We start from the raw sequence: 14777 nt of genomic DNA, 5'->3' as shown, positions 1-14777 counted from the left end.
CACGAGTTTCATATTTGAATGAGTAACTTTTACCGGAAAATTACACAATGGATCCCTACATTCAAAGGATAATAATAATTTTTTATTCTAAACATATCATCTACCAACTGCTTTTTAAAATGTATTAGTCTAGCAGCTGGTTTTGTAGAAAACGTGTTATTAAAACTACACAGGATTTGTCAATGAAAATGCCATGACTTGATGTTGATACCTTTCTGTAGACCTAGAGTTGGCCATGAAAGTTGTGGAAAAGTAGGCTTACTCTTCCAGTATTTGCTCTGCCTGGAAGATTTCAAATGGAAGCGAGTAGGAAGAGCCTGATGACTAGATACAACATGATATCCACAAGCTGCCCCAAGGCCATAAATCAAAGTAGAGTAAGCACATATCAAACACGCTCATGAAGCGTTTTATTCTGTATCATATAGCAAAGGTGGACTTTAAAAGAGAACACTAATGTAAACAGATTTATGGAGATGGTTTTCTCATCTCCCCTGCGTGTTTATTACTCATTTTGGAGAGCTTTGATACCTGTTTTAACACGAGGCGATGTATTTGAATAACTAGACTGCTGGCGTAGGAATGAAGCATTCCTGAGAAGTGATCCTGGCTTTGCTGCTTATCTGCTGTGTAGTCGGTGTAGCAAATCACTTAGACACCTCTTCCTTCAAACTCATTTCCTCTGTGACCTGCCCAAAGAAGCTGCTTTGGCAGTATTTCCTGCCTGCTCTCCCACCTCTGCCCATGCTCCCTCATTTCTCTCCTTGTCAGACAGTAAGCTTGTTGAACCACGGATCTTCCTATGGACTTTTAGAAGGTGTATTTGCATTTCTGATACTGTAAAAGAGTTAAGGTAATCTGGTTTATATGAAAATGTACCTTCTTTCCTTGAATCAAAGGGCAGAGTGATTTATCATGACTACATACACAGGGTAAGTGTCTGGTATAAATGGGCTGAGCCCCATGGTCAGCCACCCACTGGAGTTCTGCTCCACAGTGACTGTTTCAAAAGTGCAGCTCTTGAAAGCTGCTGGGCTTCTTAGATTACGGCAAAAGCACCCAAGGACTGGAGTCAGGATGTCTATGTCTGCATGCCTTGTGCTGACTTCCATGTCCCAGCAAGCAGGATCCTTTATATAGTTGTGTCCTAGCACCTTGTGCACACGCTCGAAGTCTTAAGAACCTGCAGGTGTTTTTCCTTGGATGCCCTCTATAAAAAGTCTGAGTGATAGAAACCATCAATCTTTGCAGAATTTGGTTGTTTTTCATGCCTGAATGGGATCACAAAGCATCCAAATATACAGTCCTACCATGTCCTATAAATTCTTTATTTTATCTTCGGTGAAATCACAACTACATTTTAAAAGCAGGATGAATGTAATGATTCACAGTCAATATCAAGTGTTTAAGTCATTATTAAGCTACAGAAAAGTATTGTAAAAGTTTAAATTTATAGGAGTGTGAATAATTTTCTGTCAGCTGGGGATTATTCCTTTTAATCTGAACCGCACTCATTCTCTCTGTATCTGAGGTTTCAAAAATAGTTGCCAGATTGAAATCTGTTGCTCTCAGTTGTAAAATAAATCTTCTGTGTATACAGTGCATGGGAGACTGTAAGTGTGAAACTTACTACAGCTAATGAAAGTCAAATACTTAAAACTCTCTATGTCACAAACAAGTGAAGTCTCTGAACTCATTGGATATCGTTTCAGTGTTTTTTGTAACAGTTTGGCTGCAAATCTCCTGGATTTGGAGATTTTGTCTGAAGACACTTAAACTCTCAGGAGGCTAATCCAGTGAGGATGGTTCTTTAAAAAATGAATAGAAAATTGTTGTGGGATTTCTTAGGAGTCTAGAAATTAGTTTTATACCTCTGACCTTCTACCTTGTGTTGGGTATTTGCTGACAAACTGGGTGCTTCCCCTGCAACATGTCGGTGCCAGGCCTTTAGTTGCTGTGCTTCTTGAGAAGCTGTGTCCAGAAGGATGGCAGGCATATCATCCTCTATCCCACAAACAAGAATGGCCATTACTTACATGCAGCCAAGGTAATTGCACAGCTCATCCAGGCTCACATGTAAGGTTTTACCAATGCATACTGCCTGTAGGCTTTCTTTCAGAGGTCCTGGATCTATGAACAAGAGCGTACATCAGAAAGAAGCCGTTAACAGCATTGGATTGAAAATTACTGGAATGCAGTAGCTTGGTGTATATGTGACAGCCATTCTGGCTGGCTTTCCAGATTCGAGATTCAGCTGGTTTAACACACAACCAATTGTCTGAAGTAAAGCAAATTAAAATGAATATTTAAGCTTTGATTTTTTTGGAAGAAAATCACTCTTGAAGCCCAAACTGGGGGAGTGAGCATGTTTTAGTTAATGATACTTTGAGGAATGAAACTTCATCCCTACCAAAAAGACTCATGGCTTCTCCACATTAGATGATGAAGGGAACCAGCTCCTGCAAGGGGTTCTGGCGCAGCTTCTGTTCACCCTTGGGAAGCTGGGAGCCCTCAGCACTCACAGGAGGTGCTCTGCTTCTGTCGGGATTGTTCCTGCTAAAGAACAAACAGAGAAGTTTTGTGTATGAACAGTTTGCCCTCTTGGATGTTTGTGCCAGTTAAATAAGAAAACTGTTTCACCCCACTGAACTTCTTTCCCAGGTGGCATCCTTGCTTGGTTTCATCTAGGCAGTCTTTTTCTCATTGCTCCTCTCTCTGGGTAAACAACTGGTTTTGTTCTTCAGGGTTACTTGCATTCTACTTGTATCTCTGGTTCTGCATCATTCATCCCTGATTGCTCAATTACCCTTCTCCTACCTTCCTAAGGAATATTTATCTGTCTTGTTTGGATATGAAATGTTGACAGTATGATAATTATGGAGCTGTGAACAAATAATCCAGAATAGCGGGGTTTTGTTTTAACAGGAGAACAAAAGAATCCAAATTGAAGAATTGGGCGATCCCTGAATAGCAATGTCTGTCAAATTGCAGGTGTGTTCAAGATTCTTCCCAGCAGTCGCATTCCTTTGCTCAGACTCTACTACTGCCCTGCCTGTTCCCTGGGCACGTTAGGGATCTCATCAGTGGTAGTCGGAGAGCGCAGAGAGACTGCCCCGGGTTTTGGTTACTTCACCAGAGGGCCTTGGCTTGTGAATGTTTTCGGTAGGTTTTTGGTAGTTCTCTCGGTCAGGGACTAAGGGTGTGTGCTGGCTGAGGGGGACTATTTCAGAGGCTGGAAGAGGAGTCTTCCTCTAGTAGAAAAGAGCAGAGAAGGAACAGAGTGAAATTCTGCAAAGAAATATCTAGCTGAGTACCAGGAAAAATGACCCGAGAGAAGAGGCGTACCCAGCAGCGAGAGCTGCCAGGCCGGGCAGTTCTTTATCCAGGGCAGTGGGAGGAGACCCCGTGACCAAGACATTTTCAAGAAGATAGGTAAAATCTTCACAAAAATAGAACATTAGCAGCAATCCTTTGTTGGCTAGAGATGGAAAAGGGATGAGATGATATGCATTGAAGTTACTACTTCTGTCTGTGATGTGCTGATACTTACGTGTATTACATTTGCTGTATTTTTAATTAACACTCAGTGCCTCTCATTTGACATAATTCCAGTTCTCATGACCTAGACAGACCCACACTATCCCTTTGGTGACCTCTGAGACTTCAGTGCATCTTCATCTGATTTTTCAAATGGACTGAACCAAGTATTTCCAATGACACTGCAAATTTGATTAATCCTTTGCCATAGAAGGGCAGTGTTGCTAAGCAGCATTTACCAACACGAGCTGTTTCTCACATTCCTGGACTGCTTTATGGCCTGGCTCACAGACATACCCTCATGAGCACTTAAGTGCTCTGTCTCTGTGTTTATTCTCAAACTCTGGATGCCAGAGCCCATGTCTGACCACAGCATGTGGAACGGTACGATTTGAGCTTTCATTGCCATCTATCGCTGGACGCACAATATTTTTGCAGCTATTTTTTCATTCTTTTGTTTTTTATCTCAGTTCCGAGATGCATATGTCACAGAGGGGCTTTCCTTATCCCTGTGGAATAATGCTTTAAGAGACCATCAGTCAGAGCAAGCTGGTGTTTCATGGATGGATAGTGCGTACGCATACTCTCAGACCTAAAAGTTACTGCCTCATCTGCATGTTTCTTTAGGGGCCCATGGGGTGACTGGGAAGAGTCCTGAGATTTACAAAATAAGATAGGGAAAGGTAAATTAAGGGACTTTGCACCCACTTGAACAAAGTTGTGCATTTAGTCTCCTCTAAACACAAAGGGTAATAATACATGTTAAGCTGTGTGCAAATTTCTGGGTCCAGAAGTAACAAACTGTTTTGGTTTTCCTTTTAAGTCCACATCTCTGTTGCTCTGCTGACTTTTGTAGTATATTTCTTTTCCTTGCCCTTGCCCTGGGCTTGCATATTAGGCAGGTCTTGTCAATTCAAACAAGCTGTTTTTTTTCTTGTAGCAGAATTTGTGGTTGTTGATTGATAAACTTGCAAGAACATAACTTCTTAAGGTTAATTCAGCAAGGATTCCCATGAATCTGCTGATGTCCAGCTTCAAATGACGCTCTGGCTGACCGGCTCCTTCATACCATATGCAGTACCGGCTCTGCATATGCGAGAAATGCACTCTTCGGGGAAAGGACTCTATAGAGACTGTCTGTTTGGTCACCTCCTGAATGGAGCCCTTCATCACATCTGACAGGAAGAGAATTGGATGATAGGAAAATAACTTTTAACTTACAAGTTCAAATCAAAAGACCCAACAGTAATAAATTATAGATGAAGTGTTTGAAAGGATACATATACTTACAGGCACATGCCTCTGAACAAATAAAAAGTATTTGATCCATAAAGGTCAGTGCTGTACGTGAAATTCCCTCTTTCCTTGTATCAGTGCCAGGAGACCACTCAGTGGATTACCTCACTTCTTGGGCTTTCAGGATGTGCATTTGATGCCTGAACTCACCCTCAGCTTCTTATGGTCCTTGTAGTAGTTTAATGCAGTCATGCTCTGCAAAGAGAATAGGAGAGCTGCACACTTAGATGTCTTTACGTGGTAATGAGCAATATCAGATACTGCCTGAAAATGGCTTCCATTTTATTTTGAAAGCTTAGGGTAACATGGGTAATTGTAGAAACAGGTAAACCCACTGTTTCTGTACATTTATGTCTCTAATACAGTATTAGCATTGGCAAGGTTCTGCTTGGTTCACAAATACAATTATAAATTACCCATTCTGTGGAGCCTCAGTAAAAGGATAATTCCATGGGCTGATAGATACTGTGCAAGACCACTATAAAAAACAGACCTGAAGTACTTTAATATTATCATTAAAAACAAATGAACAAAAACCTATTGTTCTAAAGCCCAGGGAAAAGACAGATCTGGTAGAAAAGATTTGCCCCCAGTTTTACTATAACTCTAAACTTATCCCTGATATACTAGAAAAAAATGGACACCTGATATAAAATACTACATTACACATTTATACTTGCAGCAAGTGCTTATTTATGGCAGTTTCATTATGAGTAGTGAAAAAAATTCTGACATCCTCTCATATCCCTTGTAGTTGAGATTTGCTTGAACAGAGACAAAAAGCTATGGAAGAACTATAAAAATAATCCCATCTGTTCACTGGTTCCTCTGATATGTCTTTACAGCATTTGTTCTGTGTAGTCTTGGATAAGGACCTGAGCCAGGACTTCTGCCTGCTTCTGCAGTGTCCCTGCTTGATCAGCACTGTGCAGGTCCCCATGGCTCAGCCCCACACGCTCGTGCTTTGCCCCATGCGTATTTGGCCAGCCCTCCGTGTTCTGCTGGGCTTAGCAAATGCTGAGATGCCAGGAGTCTTCCAAACAAAGCTGCACTTGAAGCATCCAGCTTGATTTATCATCTATCTGTCTATCTATGTAATTTCACATATATTATGTTTCCATGGTGCTGACTTTTTACCTTTCAAACTTTATCATGTGGGTTCACTGCAAGTGAACATTAATGGTGTGGGAGTCAGCTCCAGATACGTGAGACTTGCATCATTACTTGATATTTAATAAAACAGGAGATCAGGAGACAGACTCAGGATTTTGCTGTCTTCCGTGCTGTATTCATTTTAGCAGCCCTCCCTTTTTCTTTCTTTCCAGTTTTCTTACCCTTGGTCCAGAGCAAATGGAAGTACCCAGTTCCTGCATCTCAAAGGCATACAGCTCTGATCAGTTGGTACATATGCTTTTAAAGTATTATATACAAAATATTCAAATATAACAAATACTCTTTCAGGGTCTAGAGTAATTGAAAATGCCAATGTTGGTAAGCAGGAAAAATTAAAATGAAAATTTTACCTTCCTCTGCAGCAAAGACAGTGGCATCAGATTTGGGGCTTGTCCAAATATGCATGAAACAAAAAAACAAATCACAGCAGACTTAATTGTCGTGCTTGGAATTGTGGCTGTCCTGTTCTGGCTTACATAGCAGTGGCTGTGATTAAGCCATTCCTCTAAAGGATTTGTTTATTTTTTTCCCTGCCTCTTTTCTTTGCATCTTATTATAACTTCAGTCAGCTCTTCTGATTAGAGCAATTGTATTCTGGACTTGAGGATGGCAGAGTAAGAACTACAGAAACAAAACAAGAAAAGCAAGGCCCTTGCACCTAAAGAAGTGAAATCACATGGCTGCACAGTAAGAACTCTGTGCATTCCTTTATTGCTAGGCTAGCTGAGTTCTGTGCCACGCTCCTCTGTGCGCTTTTATGCCTGGCAAACTTCCATACGACTGCGCAGCTTTGCCTGGTGCCGGATTCTTGACTAGAATGGTCTCTTTTCCAATGACCCTAAAATATCTCATCTCATGCAGAAGAAATTAGGCTGTGCACAGGATGAATTTCTACAGTTAGTGCCCCTGCTTGCATCTGAAAGGATTTCATGATTGACTTTATGCCCCCTGCCTACAAGGAAGTTAGCATTAACCCAAGATTTGCTTCCTTGTATCCCAGCAGAACTTGAAAAGTCTTTGGGGCTAACCAAAGACAAATCTGTACTAAATGCAGCAGAAGCATTATTCTCGTTTGTGCAAATTTTGCACTAGCTCAGAATGCACTAACGCGTGCAGTGCAGCACAGCAGCAGGAGGTTGGGTCGTGCACTGCCGGCAGCGCTGCTCCAGCCTGGTGGCTGCCGAGCGCCCCTGCTGTGGTGGGACCGGGCACTGCCCGCGGCTGCGCTGGGGCTCGAGTAAGGGCCCTCAGCACCACAGCTGGTGGCAACCCGTCATTTGCTGCTGCTGCAAATTTAGAAGGGATCCTTTGGCTCTTCAGATAAACAGCTTCTGTTTATTGTCATTAAATACAGTCTATTAACTTCTGAATTAAACTTTCCAAGTTAGCAGTTGAATTTTCTCTAAGATGTTTTTCCTGGCGGTAGGTGCTGCCCACACATAGGAAGACACAATTCTGCCATACACAGCTCGCAATATAAACTTAAAGGAATATAAAGAACATGTAATAAAAAGTGCAACACTTTAATTACTAGAAGTCACAAGAATGCAATGAGGCTAGAGGAGTAGGCGATGTTCATAAGTTAGGATTAGCCTCATTCATGTAGAGATCAGAATCAAATGTTGTTTAAAGTCATAAACGAAGAAGAAATGGATGATGTACTTATGATCTCACCAGGCAAGCACGGCAGTTACACCCCAGGTTGGATTCTCTCTCCCTTGTCTTGCGGAGACCAGCTCCTCTCTCTTTTTCTCTTACCCCATGTAAAATTACGGAAGGCAGTAATTCACACATGAGAGTTCCTGCTATCTGGCGTGCACTATGGAGGTGCAGAGTATTGCTACAGCATTATAATTTATCAGCATTAAAATGTCTGACATATCATTCTCTCAATGAAGCTAGCAATGAAAACTGAAATGGCACAGTGTGATCTCCTTCTGGTAGCAATGAATGTAAAAACAATGCGAAACAGAAGGAAAGTAATGTCTTATTGCAACCCTAAATTCTAATTTCTAAATCCTGTACGAATCATCTAACAGTTGTCGAGATATGAAATATAAGGTAGTGAAAGAAAGCTGTGATCGTTTGTCACAGAAGGTCTTTGCTTTTTTCCTTCTCAATTCCCCATCCAGAGCTGAAAGACTTTAAGAAGTGACTTGGTAATACTGTGACACGTTTGTGACCGAGCTGGCGGTGATAAGGGGCGGACACCGCTCACCAGTGGCATTTAGGGACATGTTGCATGGTTGGCCAGTTATATATTTTTGATTTTTGGTCTTTTCCTTTGCAGGACGTTTTGGCTAGGCTCCATAGCAGGCAACCAATGGCCTGATCTAGCCAGAACAGGAGCATGAGGAGTTGGTATCAAAAGTACGATGCTGGCTAAGGTCCAAGTACAGAGGGAAATATCTTAGCGGTGTTCGAGGTAATGGAGGACATCCCCAAACCTGCTACTTCGGAGTCACATTGTTCTCTCCTGCTGTACCATCTGATGTTTCTCTTTAGCATAAAAATGAATTTCTGTAAAGGGTTTTATCACAGACAAACACTTCTGAAAGGCCTTTGTTATCTTTGGCGTTCCCTTCGTGTGAGGCGCGCGATGCAGCGTGTAACTGGATGGCCTGTGCTGCACATCGGGCTTTTTCAATCAAGTACATAGCTCCAGAGCAATACTCAGTTCACATAAATGCGTGTTACGCACCTCATTTGTAAGTAAAGTGGCACTTAATAAATGCGAAACACCTACCTAGATGTTTCAAATTCTTGATGCACTTACAAACAGGAAAGCCGCTTCCATAACGAGAGCTGCCCAGACTGCCCCAGGAGATTTTGCAACCTGAGAAAGACACAATGTGAGCTATGAATATCCGAGGTGTGGAAGGAGCATTTAAATAGCACCAACAAATGACAGGCTAGGTATAAGTCAGACTGTGATTATCCTTCTGCAAAACATATAAAGGAAATCAGTTTATAGAAGGGAGCTGCTAAGGGGTATGTGACCTATATCCCTTCCTTAGGGTTGATGGGAGAAACTGCTGGGACTCGTGACGGGGGTCAGAGGAGTGCTCTGTGGGGACGTCTGGGATGCTGGCATGGTACCCAGTGGGAAGATGCTGCTTCTTCTCACCTTGCCTTATGCCTGTCAAAATCAGTGCTTTTTCCAGTGGATATCTTACTCCCTCTCCTGGGGATGGGGAACGGAAGAGGCATGTGCAGAACCTCAGGTTGTGCGGGGGTTTGCCAGGGATCGACCTGATTCAGTCTGACAGTGTGTAAAATGAGCGCTTCTTCGGGCTTCACCACAAACTCCTGGTTTGCCTTTAAAACACCACCCATTTTCCCTAGCTGACATGCTTGACCTCATGACTGTTCTCATATGCTGTAAGCGCTGGACACCACAGCAGTATTACACTTTTATTGCCTTATTTAGCCAAAAGATTAAATGTAATGTTCCGATTATGTCGAACATTAGCTCCTAACAATAAGCAAATACCACATTAGAGGCTTTGCTACTAAAGCGCGTGGCGCTGGCGGTGTGGCGGTGCCCCACGGCAGCCACGACTTGAGCTCCGGGAGGCAGCGGGGAAGGCCCCGTGCAGTCGGTGCAGGGCTCCCGTCCTCCTGCCAAGGTGCTGCCCACGGCCACATGCGTTGCAGGACGTCTTTATGTATCTCTGACACCCAGCCAAGTCCCACCAGCCAGGGCCGGGAGCCCGGAGCCCGTCAGGCGATGGAGCTGGTGCCCGTCTCCCGCTCGCTGCCTGGGTGGTGCCGGCAGCCGGAGCCCCAGCCGCAGCCTTCCTCGCGTCGGGCGCTGCGATGTGCTAGCCTCGTCTTTCAGACAGTATTTTTATGTGAGCTGATGGTTGCCTGGGTAACAGAGGCTTCGGGGAGTCTCGCGCCGACGCAGCGCCCCGGCCTCGGCGGGCGCTGGGAGCAGATGCTGGCTGCGCGGGGAGCCAGGCGGGCGGCGAGGAGCGGCGCTGCCAGCGGGCGCGCAGGCAGGGGCTGCCCTGAGCCACCTGCCCGGCCGCGTGGGTGCAGGAGAGCAGGTCCAAGGCTCGCTCACTCGTTCTCCTTTTTTTTGTTGTAATTTAGTATTCTTGTCTCACCCCACAGGGGTTCCTCAGCCGTCGGCTTAAAGGCTCCATCAAAAGGACAAAGAGCCAACCGAAGCTCGATAGGAACAGCAGCTTCCGGCACATTTTACCTGGCTTCAGGAGCGTGGACAATGAAAGGTAAGGGGACGTTCCTGGGGGGTAGGGAGGAGGGGGTGTGGGAGAGAGAGAACCAGGATATTGATTTTTCCAGGGCTTGTTAATATCTTGCTTATCTTATTCAGAGCAAGGGCCACGTCCCTGACAGAAGCGGACTTGCTTAATTGTGATAGGGGTAATTTTAATCTGTTGGCGAGTACCCAGTGCAAGCCCTCCCTTCTGGGGTTAAATAGCGTGTACCGAGAAGCCCGTGTGATCTGCTGTCTTTTCCCCAGTAAATCCTAAGCTGATGCACCGGCATATAAATAGCACAGAGATGTAGCAGCCGAAGCCGACTGATGCGGGTGAAGGCGGGAGGAGAGGGATGCTCCCACAGCGGGTGCATTGAGCATTGCCGGGCTGCACGTTGTACGAACAATAACAACCGTAATCTCCCCAGATCCCTTTCTCCCCCTTCCACACACACGTCTCCAGCATAGCCCCTGCCTGCTGTCATTACACTGCGATGGATGCCCGGCATGTGGCCGGAGCTGCCTTTCTGTCTGAGCCATGGCAGGATCCTTCAGTCCAGAAGGGATGTGTTGCAGGGAATATGCAGATGGATCGGAGGAAGCATTTGACATGGGATGGCCAGTACTGGAGTGAATTGCAAGCAAAATACAGGGGAAATGAGACCTTGTTTTTGTTCTTCAGCTCAGTTAGAGAGTAAAGCTCTTTAGTGGATTTCTGTGTATTTATGTGTACGTACATTTATGTCAGTGTGTGCATGAGACAGACACGTTTCTAGGTAAATTTGTGTAAATTCACATGCAGATCAAGGTCAGGGCTGGGTATGACAGGCTCCATTACTAGTCACAGAAACAAACTAGTGGTTTGCTTCCAAAAGGAAGCTCTTTAAACCTTACGTGAATCTCTTCAGAGAATGATACAGAAGTATTGAGATGCCAAAATAAGCCTTTGTCTGAAAAACATGCCAGATAAGACATGCACTGCTGTTATCATTTTGTAGCAGTAGTATTGTAAAATATCAGGATAGCACGTTAGAAACCGCTGAGTGCATGCTTCACTTTCAGACAATGGCAACTTTTCCTTCTTTTTAGCTACTCTCACTCACTGGAGGGGCTGGAAATTTATGAAGCCCGCATCTGGATTTTTCCTTAGATGACCTAAGCATTTTCCTTCTGGATTTAGCAAGTAAAAGGTTTGTGCTGGTCAGCGTAGAGTAATATTCGGGGGTTACTGTCTGAGAAGGCAGAGTTGATGTGATTTCTGTGCTGCAGTTTTCACAGATGCTCAAAGTAGGGCACTGTGTTCCGTATGGAAGGCGAGTGATGGAGTGGGGTGGCCAGGAATCTGCCCAGAGTGCTGCTGCTTCACCCCAAAATGGGCAAGCTGGACGATGTTTCTCTCTATGTAGATGAGTTTTGTTTCTTTCTGTGAATTGGCACTACAGGACTTGGGAATGAGCTGTTTGGCCAGCCCTGAAGCCGAAGTCATTCTCCCAAATGAAGCCTTGTAATTTCCGTGCTCTCCCAGCACAAGAAGCCTGGATCTTGCCGGGCAGTGTCCTTTCAGACACGGCCCCGTTTACCAGAGCTTTTCTTTGAGGAGATTCACTGAATGGCTGTAGTGCATGTTCGGTGTAGAGTATAAAAGGTGGGTTGGAGGAGAGGTAGCATTTGGCAGCCTCGAATAAACCCCAAGGATTTGCTAATGTGAGTATTTAGAAACTGAAAATGAAGGGCTTCAGGCATCACTCATAAACTTGATCTATGGTACGTAGACGCGGCCTGGTCTGGAGAAAACCATCTGGCACTCAGTAGATTTTGACAGCGAGCTGTTAGTTCCCTCGCCTTCCTAGCAGTGTCAGACCTCTAAGTCAGCAAGTGCCTGCTGCAGAAGGCCTCGGCCTTAGGTGCTGCTCTCAGAGAGGTGAAAGAAAGCAGCAGCTGGGCTTCTCGGTCACCCTTCGAGGGTTTGGTTATGGAAGATAATTTTATCTTCCTGAACATTCCTGTGTCTATTAAAATGCACGATGCATGCAGCTCTGTGTATGAAGGGGCTTGAGTCTTTTAGATCACTCTCGTTCATTTTTTTCTGTTGTGCTTCCTTGTCTTTCGCAAAATCCAAGAACTACTTCAAAGAAGCATCTGGTATCAGAATAGTTACTTCTTAAATATTTGATTCTTGACTCCATCTTGTATTAAAGCTGATTGTCTGCAAACTGCTGCTCTTCTCCTGGAAGTACCCATTGTAACACCGTACTGCTGTGGGGCTTTGTGGAATTTTTGCAGGTGATACCGTAGCAGAAATGAATAGTGCAATAAATGCAGACAAAACACTTGAGGTTGAAGTACTGAGCTATATTAGATCGTAAATGATTCTGTTACTTAGCTTCTGCATATCTAAATCGGTGCTGTGGTCTATCTCTTAGTATTTTTATTTTATTTTTTATGCTTTTCCTGCATGTCCTGTTTATCATGCTGTGTACAGCAGGTGCATGTAAATATCTGAAATGTGCACATACATGCACAGACAGCTAACTAGATGGACGTGACAGGTATGTAGAGCAGGGAAGAGGCTATAAACATGCGCTTTTTAACCTGTGCTTGATTAATGTATGCATTTCAATACTTTATGTAAATTTAAAATGGCAAATGGTTACCTTCTACCACAGTGAGAAATTTGTACAATGTGCGTTTTGTAACAAAGCAAAACAAGGAAATACCTTTAAACATTGGAGGTGTCACAGAGTGTCTCAGTGGCACCCCTTCAGAATTGCCCTGTGGGATTTGGGTCAGTAGGGGCTGGTGTTCTACCTTGTGGTGGCACAGAGAGAACAGCCAGGTTTCCAGCAGAGTTGTGCCGAGCTGCCCGTACGAAGCTTGGTTGTGGCATCCCAGAGAGGAGCTGCCAGTCCTGAAGTGTGTGGGGGTTTGTCTCTGCGGAGCTGATATACCACCTACAGGGGCCCATCTCCACTGCCAGGCACCTGGTTGTGGTACTACCACGGTGTGTGCACGGTCAGAGCAACTACGAAAACTCCGAGAATTCTGTCTTAGTAAAATTTGGCCAACTATTTTATGTCTATGGAGAACATCTGAGGACCTGTTTAAAGCAGGGCGTTAGACAAACGCACTGGTTTTAGTCAAGCAGAGCTTACCTTTGTACAAAGCACGTGGTTATTTCTCATGGTATTGGATTTTACATTGACTGAGAAGAGACTTTCGTTTGGAAAAGGTGCAATAAATTGCTTGTGCTAACTCCAGTAAATTACCACGGGGTTCACATTGGTGCAGTAGGCCGGATTTTGCCATTCTTTTGCATGCTGATTTTTTTCTTGGAGCCCCATTACAGTAACAGTGATGCAATTATTGACTGCGAACAGAAGCAGCAAAATCGGAGCAAGTCTAACTAGTGTCTGGTGTGAGAGGTGCATTAATCTGGTACAATCAGTTTATATAAGTGTGAGATTCAAAGGAGTATTGTGGAATGAGCGCGCCTTTCAATTTGTTGGCTAGTCAGATTGCTCGTTAGAGCTAAAGAAGGATTGTGTTAAACTGGTTTTTTGCTAACAATGTCTCCTGCATCCTGATTTATTACAGCAGCTAACGAAGTTTTTATCACGGAGCTCTGAATGTTTGTCTTTGTAGCGGCCTCTCTGGAATCGGCCACAAATCAAGCATTTGGCAGATGGATTGTTCTTAATTGGACCCACATTTCTCCTGCAGCCTGTGTGATGGAGCAGGCTCCTGGGCTGGGCTTTGGGCACCCAGCGTGGCACTGCAGAACTGAAGGAGGTTCTGCTGCTGCACTTGTTAAATGTATCGTTAGGGCATTTGGGATTGTTTTCTGGTGGTAGTGACCTGTTCCGTCACTGCTGATGCTCTCTCACAGTAATCTTTTAAAAGTAATTTCTGGAAAAGAAAGTTTGCCAGGAATTTAGAAAGTCCATTAAATGGGGGTTGTTGTTTTTAAACCTAAATACATGAACGTGGTCCCATCTCCTCTGAAACTGGCAAAGGCCACCATAATTATACACTAGGACTGAGAGGAGAGGGACACAATCACTTTTATGGGATGGATGCCTTCTGACTTGGTGAAAGATGAGTACTCTGAGTAACTAGTTAATCCTGAAGTTGATCATTCCTAAAGACACTTTTTCTGAGCATGCTTAGAATTCATTTAGAGCTGAGGGACACTCAGTTAGTAACATTTGGGATTATTTTGCAAGGTTTTTTTTTTGTTTGTTTTGTTTTGTTTTTTTTTGTAATTCCAGAAGATAACATTCCATTTATGTTTTTTCTTGGCACTACAAAAGTCTGAGCATATGGCTGATTGTTAAATGAGCCTCAGCCTTGGAAGGGGAACAGCCATGCATCGGTAACACCAAAGACCTGCACTACTGTGACTCCCTCTTTAAACTATTTTTTTTTAATCCCATCAAAAATTTCTGCTTATAACCCACAGAGGGAAGAGAAAGCATACAAGTCATGTACTGCAGTGCATTTAATTCCTAATGTGCTAACGCAGTCTGCATTAAGGGTTTTCAAG

The 14777-nt window shown here is 44.0% G+C and overlaps 1 protein-coding gene across 10 annotated transcripts in view; it reads left to right on the top strand.

Moving 5' to 3' along the window:
* The window catches only part of DAB2IP (DAB2 interacting protein), a 238113-nt gene that overhangs the window by 118483 nt on the left and 104853 nt on the right, over positions 1 to 14777 (top strand). For all 10 annotated transcript variants that reach the window (XM_035555499.2, XM_050714561.1, XM_035555496.2 and 7 more), the window contains one exon: positions 10126 to 10244. In XM_035555499.2, coding sequence (XP_035411392.1) covers positions 10126 to 10244 — 119 coding nt within the window. The remainder of the gene's footprint in view (positions 1 to 10125; positions 10245 to 14777) is intronic.

This window comes from Cygnus atratus, chromosome 19 (genome assembly GCF_013377495.2).
Source record: "Cygnus atratus isolate AKBS03 ecotype Queensland, Australia chromosome 19, CAtr_DNAZoo_HiC_assembly, whole genome shotgun sequence".
Classification (NCBI taxonomy): domain Eukaryota; kingdom Metazoa; phylum Chordata; class Aves; order Anseriformes; family Anatidae; genus Cygnus; species Cygnus atratus.
The sequence above is the reverse complement of the archived record's forward strand: the minus strand, read 5'-3'. Positions and strand labels throughout refer to the sequence as shown.